We start from the raw sequence: 10,599 nt of genomic DNA on the forward strand, positions 1-10,599 counted from the left end.
CTCGGGATGGGCAGTGTCACTCCTGTCTGTGATCCTAGAAAGGAGGCAGAGCCTGGATTAGGCCTGGAGCGTGCTGGGCAGAGGGGATCACCCCTGCTGCCCCCAGCCAGGGGGGAAGGACAGGAGAAGGTCTCCAAGGGTGAGCCACGGGCTGTCTTTGACCTGGTGTGGAAGGAACCAATGCACGCAGAGGGCAGGGCAGCAGTGCTGGCTTGTGAGGAGAGTCAGTAGGCCCGTGTCCCGCTGCCTCAGAGGAAGACATGGGTTTAGTTGAAGGCACCCCAGAGCTGTATGGATCTGGAGATTTGTCACAGCTGGGGCGACGTGGGAAGACTTGACTAAAGCCTCAGACACTGCTGCAAAATGCCAACAGCGGGCAGACACAACACTGGGAGTGGAACGGACAGAGGCACCATGGAAAGCGTGGATGCCATTGTTGGGATGGGAGTGCTGCAGATGATGATCGCCCACTGTGATGCCACTGGCACCGATACGCCTACGTGAGGGATAGTGACATACGCAGCAGTGGATTGTGACCTCTTGGCCCTCCCTGCTTGTAGCCGGGCACAGAGTCTCTCACTCTGGCTTGTGCCTGCACTCCAGCCGAGCGTGTCTGCGAGGTTTGGAGCGAGCAGCGAGGATAGCCTTGGTGCTGGTCTCGTGCTCTGGGAGCTGCTGACAGCCGCTCTCAGTGCTCGTCCCCAGAGCCACTGGAACTTCTTCCCCGCCCTGCCTGGCTCAGGCAGCCGGGGCACCCAGGAGGCCGCAGCAGCAAAGGGAACCGGTAAGGGGACGCCTCACCCTGGGCAGCTGGGAGGCTCTCCTTCCCGAGGGACCTGGGCACTTGCTCCTCCCCTGCCGGGGTCAGCGAGTGACCGTGGCCTCTCTTCCTTTCCTAGCGTGACCCCTGCTGCTGCAGCAGCGGGCTGAGGAGCAGCCCCTCATCCCTCGTGGTGCTCTCCTGCCCACCACAGCAGCTGGACAGCATGGCCAGTGAGCCGGACCACCGCTGCCCCATTTGCCTGGACACCATGGATGACGCCAGCTACGCGATGCCGTGCCTGCACCGCTTTTGCTTTGGCTGCATCCGTCGCTGGACCCAGAGCAGGCCCACGTGCCCCCTCTGCAATCGCCGGCTGAGGTCCATCTTGCACTCGGTGCGTGCGGACAACAGCTTTGAGGAGTTTGTTGTCAGACGGCCTGGGAGGGCCAGAAGAGCACCCCAACGCCAAAGAGGGGCGGTGCCCACCTGGGCGTCCATGTTCTGCCACCACCCATCTGTGCTCCGGCCCCTGCTGCCCTGGCTGCACCAGGAGATGAGGCAGCTCTTTGGGGCTGACAGCATGGCAGCCTTTTCAGCCTTCCAGCTCGCCGTCTTTGGCCTGTGCTGCTTTGGCCTGGACGAGGGAGCGCTGACCCTGTGGCTGTTCAGCTCCCTGCGAAGCCACGCCGCCGTCTTTGTACGACGGCTCGCTGTCCAAGCTGTGCAGCTGTGCAGCGGGGAGGTGCGACGCCTGCTGGGCCTGGATGCCTCCCGTGCTGCCACAGGGCAGGAGGGCAGCCCTGCAGCTGCCCGCGGCGCAGCTGCCTCCTCAACAGAAGCTGCCGACCGCAGCCCGCAGCCCTCCGGCAGCAGCTGGGAAGCCAACGTGGAGGAGGAGCTTCCTGTCCCCTCAACCGCTGCCCTTAGTGAGGGTCCCAGCCAGCCTCCGTCCATCCTGGCTCCGCTGCGGACCGTCCAAGAAGCAGCCCAGGAGGAGCCGGAGGAGGCAGTGCCGGGTCCCTCGAGTGCCAGCACGGTCAGGGAGCGCTCACGCAGGGTGCCTCGGCGAGCCCCGAAGAGGAGGGCACACACCTCTGAGGCCTCTGCACCTCCTGCCAAGAGGCCACCCCGCCGGCAGCACTAGGACACCGCCCCAGCAGCTGGCGAGAACAGGGCTGCCCTAGCAGTCCAAAGTCCGCCCTCCAGAAGTCCAAGATTGCAGTATTGTTGCCTGCTTTCCTGACTTCACCAGGAACCAATCTCAAACTCTGTCATTTTTCGGTCACTGTGCCCAAGATGGCTTATGAGCACCATGTCTCCTGCCCATCCTTCTCTGCTTTCTCTGTTTGTAAACAGAAGACTAGTGGGGCACTTCCCCCTGTAGGCTCTCTTACCTGCTGTGTCTGGAAATTATCTTCCACACACTCCAGGAGCCTCTCAGACTTCTTCCTCACTGCTGTTTTGTTTTTTCTGCAAGCATCTGACCATTGGAAGCCCCCCCACAAAATACAAGGGGTTTGGAATGATACTAGAAAGCTAATTATGACATCAATAACAGTAAATAAATGTTTGACCCTGTGTTCTGACCCAGAAAGTTTGAGTGATTGTTGTCTGCCTCTCCTAGAGTCAATTGTTTGATAGCACGTATATCCTTCTCCCTGTAAGTATGATGAGGTTATTTTAAGATTGTACCAAATATACACTCTTTAATATTACTGAAATGGTAACCTGCCCTTCTGGTCTAAGGAAAACATGGATTATATTGTCATCTGATTGATACAACTAATCAAACTCTTGCTGGAGAATTTTTTTTTGTGTGTGGGCAGAATACTGCAACAGGCATAATCAGTGATAGGGACTGAGTTTGGAAGGAATGGGGACATGTGGAAAGCAGGAATAGGAAAGAAGTCATCCCAGAGCTCTTACATATTCTTTCTCTGGAGGCAGATGGGAAGTTTCAGACTACCCTATCACAGGGAATGGCAACAGCCTTTATCCAAAACTGGAAAGAGAGAAATAACCTTTGAGAAGCTACCTACAGACAGAGCCAAGTCACTGTTGTTGATAAGGTTTATAACAGATTCAATGATATGAAGCAGTATTAGTCTAAAAAAAGTTACTTTGAAACAATGAATAGGCAATCATGAAAAGATCTTTCCATCTAACTTCCGTTTTCTCCTATTAATTAATTAAATGAATATAGGTGTACGAATCATGTTCTTTTAAGTCTCACATAAATCAGATGGTGTTTCCAGGCCATAGCCGGTGAACAGAGAAAATATTTAGTGAAAATAAAATTAGGAGAAAAATGTATAGAAGGTTTCAAGAATCATATGACGTTTAGTGGCAAACCTAAGTGTCGTAAAACAACACTATTACTAGAATTAACTGCTAAACTGAAGATAGCGTGGAAATATACCTATAAATATGCTCTTAAATTCCGATCAATCGCTTATGGTTTAAACTAAAATCTTCAAAACTTTTCACTAACTTCCTTTACTTTCTCTGCAGAAGTGACAGTTTATTAGATGCCAAACACGTGTGGCAAGATATTGGAAGAGGCAAGAAAATGAGAAAATTAACTTGTATGGGGAAAGCTGTTGTCATGTATTATTTTTTGTTTGTTTGTTTGTTTTGATGGAGATTACTCACTGTCACAGCAAAGAGAAGCACCATGAAATATGGAGAAAAATAAGAGCAGAAGAATCAGGTTGCTTCTAGAGACTTCTCAGGCAACCTTGGAAAAAGTTGATTTAGTAAAATAATTTTTGATACTCCGTTGCTTAAATTCAGTCACCTCACAGTATAAATGACCTGACTTTAAAAGGTGATGAAGGCAATAGATGGTATAAGGGACTTGTAGAATTTCTGTCACTGAAAATAACTATTAGCAGCTTAAGCAAATGCCTTCAGGGAGAAAGATAGGTATCATCAGCCCTTCTCCGGAGCAGAGAAGTTGCTCTCAATGTCCAAGAATATTTTATCGGATTTATTTAAGTAGCTTGACCTTAAAAAGTAAATTTACACACACACACACACACACACACACACATACACACATATATGTATGTGTGTGTATCTATATAGGCCTATATGTATGCATGCTTTGGAAATTACAGATTTTCTTTCTCTATCATCTAAAGTAACAAGACAGAATCTGCAATTGGGATGAAACATGATTTTTTAAAAACTTTCTTGCAACAAACTTACAAATAGGATGAATGGCCCCATGAGGTATGAAACAATGAAACACCACCTACAAATAATAAATAATAATTAAAAAAAAACAGGGCAACTTCCAAATATATAAATGCCATCTTTTGAGAATAATTTTAATGCATTTTCCACAAGTCCTGAATTTTCAGTGCAAAGTTAATAAGATACTATTATAGGGCATTTTAGGTATGGATAATGCCAAATGATATTTCCTTAACAGAAATATTAAACCAACCTTCTTAAAATACTTCAAAGAAAACTGACACATGGGATCCGTCTCTGACAGACTTACAATTACAAAGTATGACAGGTCCTTGAGTAGAAACAGGCCAATGACTCACAGGAACAGTCCATTTTCTTTGCAAGTCCTTCTGTTTCTTGAGGGCCTACTGATGGAACCTAAAATGAATACATTTGAGCAGTGTTTCTGCGCTGTATTCGGAATTGAATACTGGGGACAGCAAAGAAAACTTTCAGGGCTTCTCAGTGGTTACAGGGAGAGGTCCTCTAGTGATGAGTAAATGTATCTCATGCTGAAGGAGACCTGGCTCGACTTCTAATGATGTATGGCTCTCCCTTTTGCTGCAAATAGGATGAACAGGACAAGGGGATACTTTCATCTAAGATACCATGCTCTTTTAATACAGCATAACAATAAGAAACTTAAGAACAAGAAAACTCTAGCATTTTTTGACTTCAGAGCCACTCATTTAATCCTAAGAAATGGGAGTAGTATTCAGTCTATAGCGACCCAGAAGATCATGAAGGTTAAGACTGTCTTTCTGATTAAAAATTCTGATGGGGAGAAAGTATATAGTATATATATTTTTAAATAATCAATTGATGAATACTACTCAAGAAAGCAGCATGTGATCTCTGGTCTCTGAGTGGTGACTACTGCCCAGATAGGCCATGGAGCTCTCCATGCAGACCTGCATTCTGGGGCTGTGAGGCTCTTTTCAGTGTTGTCATGTCAGGACACAAACTGAAATACATGAAGTTCCTTCTGAACACCAGGAAACACTTCTGTGCTGTGAATACAGGCATAGGTTGCCAGTTGCTCACTTGATGTTTCCATCTCATGCCGTTTTGCAGGGCTCAAGCTCAGCCAGATTGGATGTTTCATTTGACAAAGTTCTTGTTCCTTCTCTGCTGCAAAAGCATTGGATCTATTAAATATTAGCAAATCTGCAGATGGAGCAGACACTTCAATCCTGATGCCAGAAGTCAAACTTCTAGCCTTTGCCATAATGAGAGAGTTTATCTCCCAGCCCAGTAAGCACAGACTTCATCTGCACCTAATTCATAATGCTTTAGGTTCAGACTCTCGACGCTGCAGTCTTGGAGAAGACCTGCCTGATCTTCTCATCGTTTCTGATTGCTGCACAGTCTGGCAACCTGCTCCCTCAGCTCCTTCAGTTGGTAATGCAGCTTCCCAACGAGGGCACACCTCCTGCAGTGTGGAAAGTCAGCTCCCACTGCCCAGCCTCAGCAAGAAGCCTCAGGCACCCTCAGAATTGCTGCATCCTCCCTTCAGAACTCTGAATAGATCAATGGCTCTGATGCTACAGAGACTGTAGCTCCAACAGCTGCTGAGGACTGTGGCCTTGTGGCACATCAGCAGAATTGCTGGGATGTGTCTGCTGTTGTAGGCCGCTGCTTGCATTCCTTCACTGCAATCTGCTTTACAAACGGCTGTGTTTCTTGTCTGCTACTCAGCTGTGCCTCTGACAGCTCTCATGCATCATTGGTAAAAAGGACATCAGCTGAACAATACCCTGACACGCATCGCCTCCCTGAATGCATCCTTCATATGCATAGGAAACTTATGTCAATCCTGCTAAACATGACACACCATTAACAGTAAAATGAAGCCTACAAAAATCCATCACAATTAATAATATACAACATTAACCATCATCCATAGCAGTGACATATAAACATCCTACTGCAACTCTTCTCATAGTTAGAAATTAGGAAATTATAGACAATATTTGAGCATAAACAAGCTGTTACATCTTCCTGTATTACTAACTTCAAAGAATAAATCTCATGATGAAAAGTGCTTTCCAGTAGGTCCTAACTTTATGTGTAAAATGCATTTGTTTTAGTAAATAGGAATTGAGAAAATGCCAAGCTCCGTTATTCATTTTTAAAGATAACTCATCAAATATAAATAAGATGGCTGAATTAGAACATTTTGCACATTTCCAAACAAGCAGAAATTGTGATTTTGAAATTTTGTTATATTTCAGCCATTTCATTTCATTTATTTTGCCACATTCTTTTCCTGTGACATTAGATGTACAGATTACTTAAAGAAGGTGGCTAATCCCAGGCTGTGACATAACTCCTTCCCAGTTACTGAATTTGTAGCCACAGTCCTTATGACAAATTACATGTTTCCATTAAAATGTTGACAATCACAGAATAATTTCTCTGAATACAGAAATTAAAGCTTTCTGATTCTGTGCTCATGAGACTGTATCCATATATGACTACTGCTGTAAAAAGATAGGCTGTGACAAATTATGAATCTTCTGGAGTGTCTGGAGAATATATTTTTAATTTCAACAGTAATTTGAGAGGAAGAGTCTTTCTACTGTACCTCTGCTGCTAAAAAAAAGGCTGCTAGGTAGGTAAGCATTGGAATCCTAATTTGAGTAACTTCAATCATCACAAGTTCAATGGCACCATCCTTCTGGGACTTCCCATATGCAGTGCCTAACATCTCAGTACTACTGAAATCTAGTCTGGGAAGGAAGTTATGTCATCTTCATGTTTCACTGTCTTTTCTGACTGAAGATTTTATGTAGAGGCTTCCTTTCTACAAGGGCTGTCAGAATATTCAAAAGAATACATACTCCTTTCCGTGCCATCATTCAGATAACTCACTTTACTCTGAGGAGCAGAAAGAGAAATAGAAGTATCTTATTTTTCTGTATGCTGGGGCAGGAAGAGCCTTTGTCTCACATTCTGTGTTCCCCAACACAAAAGAGGTTCTTAGTTCTGTAAAAAAAAATGTTGTGGGGTTTTGTTTTTGTTTGTTGTTGTTTGTTTTTTGTTTTTTGTTTGTTTGTTTTGGTTGGTTGTTCGATTGGTTTGCTTTGTTGGTTTGTTTGTTTGTTTGAACTTGCTGTATTACAAAGACAATCCAAAGGTCACAACATCGGTGCCGTCCTTCTCCAAGGAAGCAGATGAAAACAAAACAGCTGGAGAGAGCAGTTTCTCAGCCGGGATTTGGTATGCAAAACTAGAAATTGGATGTGATTCGTGTCCTTATGATGCCACCTGCTGGGTGGGAGGATAAGCACTGCAAAATAACTGCAGCCTGCCCTGCATACACCGCTGCTGAAGGGACTGCCACACGTTGTACATCTCATACCTCAGTTCCACCCATTGCTTCTTGTGGCAAAAGAGCTGTGGGCTCCCTTGCTGGTGCAGAACGAAGGACATTCACTGTAGGTGCTTAGAAGCTTTTATACCCTCACAACAACTGGTCACATGTAGGAGCCAAGCGCCTTGTGTGTGCGTACGTCTCACTACTGTTGAGTTACTGTTGAGCTTTTTTACTCATTAGCAAGGCAGTGACTTTCTTTGTCCAACCTGTAGGAATGGAATGTTGTTTCTGCATTAGACATTGAAGAGGGGGAATTGATCTGAAGAAACAGAGCACAGTGAATTTGTATTTTGTATCTTATCCTTAGAAATAGCTGATGTAAATAAAGTAGAAATGCCATATATGTTAGTAGCACATTTTAGAAATATAGTTGCTGAATTATGTGATTAATTCTTGCTTGCAAAACTGCAATAGTTTGTAAATGTTCCAAATACTAGGGGTGTAGTATTATGGAATAGAAAGCATGTTGTGAGGTTATTCTGTTCGGACAAGAGACCCTCAGCAAAAGAAAAACAGACTTAACAAACATCAAAGAAGCCAGGGCCTCCACACAAGGCTGGATTGCCTCGCTCTGCGGGTAGGTTGGAATGCAACAGGCAGGCATCAAGATACTCCCCTCTATCCTCCTTCCAAGCTTATCTCTACGCTGATGTCCAGGAAAAATGACCAAGTGTTGAGTGAGCAAATGTGAGAAGTTAACTAATTAACAATATATGCCTAGCTAGCGAAAATTTATATTTATCCAGTATCCATAAGTTTAGTTGAGAGTCGGGAAGATTGTGAACCTGAAGTACTCAGCCAATGAGGAACCAGGGGAGAAAGAGATAAGTGTTGGGTAATACGGCATAAAAGATGTAACACTGTTTTCTGTGCACTCTCCTGCTTGCAGGAGGCCCACCATTGCGACTGCAAATAAAATCTGCTTTATCAGAGATACCGTCCTGATAAATTATTTGGATATTTCCAGTACTGGATATTTCCAACACACAGCTTCTCCTGAGAGCTTAGGAATTTTTTAATTATTATTTTTATTTTTATTTCTTGGCTTTCAGAAATCTGGCTTCTGCAGTTTCTCTTCCTTGGTCTCCTACTCCTCCTCAGAAGATTTCAATAAGCTTTGGCAGCTTCTCTACCTCTTGTCTTGTCTCTGTATTGTCATCGCTGGCATAAACTCAAATAGCGCTTCCTGTTGTCTTAAAATTCATCTCGTTCTCCAGGCCAGTTTCATGTGGTCTTAATCTCTGATGTTTCATCATGGTTGCCCTATTATTTGTTTGCCAAAGCAGCATTTTCTCCTTCCCTGTGCCCTATCCCTCATGTATCTCCATTGTACTGCTTCCTTTATTGTTTCATGTGAACGACAATTTTACATTGATCCCTATTTTCTCTTTAGTATTAGATCTTTCTTCAGATGTATATCTCATAAGGTATGTTTCAGTCTTTCAGATTCTTCTTCCTTTGCATATCTGAAATGAAGCATTTTCTTTCTACTGACACACTGAGTTTCTTACCCTCTGGTACCTCAGCATATAATTTTTGTGGGCTTGATGAGTATCATCTCTGAGGACAGCAAAGGAAATATCTGTGGCATTCCCATGCGATAATGTATAATTACAAAGAAAAGGTGATAACAGAATTTTAAAAGACATAAAGTCTTTTCTGTTTCTGTGTTTTTTTTTTTTTTCAGAACTGTTAACTGACCCACCTGACATTAGTCTCCAGTGTTAGATTCTCCTCATTGCGATCTACTTCCACCTGAAGGCCATTAAGTGGATTAGAAAGTAAAATGGCTGTACTTCATGTTAGAGAAAACAAATGGCTGAGCCTGCATTAATAAGAATAGAAGCTGAGGATCACGAGGCATGGGTATGGAAGGTCTCGTGTACAAACAGAATAATTAATCCAGAGCCTTCTGCTAATTGTCTCCAGTCAGATGGCTTTTGTAATGAAAGTTTCTGTCCTCTTCTAGTGTAATAGCCCAGCTCTTCGTGATTAGAAAGAAATCACGGAAGAAATAAATCACCTGTAAGATGAAGAGAGTACTTGGATAGGATCGGAATTTTGTCTATTTATTTCCATTTGTTTGAATATTTTGTAGTACAGATGTACAGCTCCCACCCACATACACATGGGCTTGCATGTTTCTGAAACCTCTTGTGCGTTTTCAGGGATGAACTATGACTTACCGATTGATCTCTGCAATTGTTGACCATATTTGAGGCTTTTATTTTCTTTATCCCATTCCTAAGGCTTTCTAACAAAGCCAGCATCTTCGAGAAGTTGTTTTGCTGTTTCCTAGTCAGGCTTAAGAGATAGATGGGATCAGAAAAAATGTGACAGAATATCAGAAAACAGTGTCTTAACTGGCAGAAACTTACATATTTTGAGTGATCTCATCTTAAGATATTTACCACAAATGCTTGCTAAAAAGAGTGGACCATGTTTAATTTAATTTAATTTATTTTACTTTAGATAATATCTGATTTTTTAAAATTTGGTTCTCCACTTTTATGGTGTTTGGAAGCTGAGGAGCAGCCTCCTCTTGAGGAAAATGAAGGATACTACGCAGTAAGGTGGCACATGTGCAAGCAAGGAAACAGCTCAGACTCTAGTGCTTCATAAAAAGCATGAATGGAAGTACAGTCATCAGCTCTCTAACTGTTACTTAATCTATGTAGACATTTCAAAGGCAAGCTTCCAAAATTACTTTTTCACCAGTGGAATTGGCCATATGTTTTTTTGACACTGAAATTTCAGGCAAGTCACAATAGTTTTGAACACGTAATTTAATTTCTTGAGACAGGTTGTTAGCCAAAGAATTGGGCTTTTGTTTTCCTTCTCAAAAAATTCATTATTGGCTTATCATGCTTGACACCAAGGAGAAAATAAACAAGCCATTTTCCATAATGAAAACTGAAGAGTTAACCTTTACTACAAATTCTTATAGACGTTTTGAAAACTGAGTATGTTTATGTGAAAATAGAAGACCATCCTAATAACACTGTCCATACTGTGAGAATAAACAGTATAAGCTATTTACTCAGTCTTAAATTAAATTTCACGTTTGGTGTATTTAAGAAATAGAAGTATGTATTGTATTAACAGGTAAACTAAAAAAAAAGTATTTGTAAGAAAATTCAAGATTAAAAAAACAACAACACACAGCTACACATACTTTCAAAGGGCCTTTTATGATCTTTGATTTCTACTGTGCTCAGTT

At 43.1% G+C, this 10,599-nt stretch overlaps 1 protein-coding gene across 1 annotated transcript; it reads left to right on the plus strand.

Annotated features, from left to right (window-relative positions):
• The first annotated feature begins 516 nt into the window (after positions 1 to 516).
• LOC121108286 lies at positions 517 to 2,357 on the plus strand. The gene is made up of 2 exons (XM_040655827.1): positions 517 to 784; positions 900 to 2,357. Exon 2 carries the CDS (start codon positions 987 to 989, stop codon positions 1,905 to 1,907), a length of 921 nt encoding a protein of 306 aa, XP_040511761.1. The 5' UTR covers positions 517 to 784; positions 900 to 986; the 3' UTR covers positions 1,908 to 2,357.
• Positions 2,358 to 10,599: the final 8,242 nt, after the last annotated feature.

The sequence above is a fragment of the Gallus gallus genome, chromosome Z (assembly GCF_016699485.2).
Source record: "Gallus gallus isolate bGalGal1 chromosome Z, bGalGal1.mat.broiler.GRCg7b, whole genome shotgun sequence".
In the NCBI taxonomy this organism is placed as follows: domain Eukaryota; kingdom Metazoa; phylum Chordata; class Aves; order Galliformes; family Phasianidae; genus Gallus; species Gallus gallus.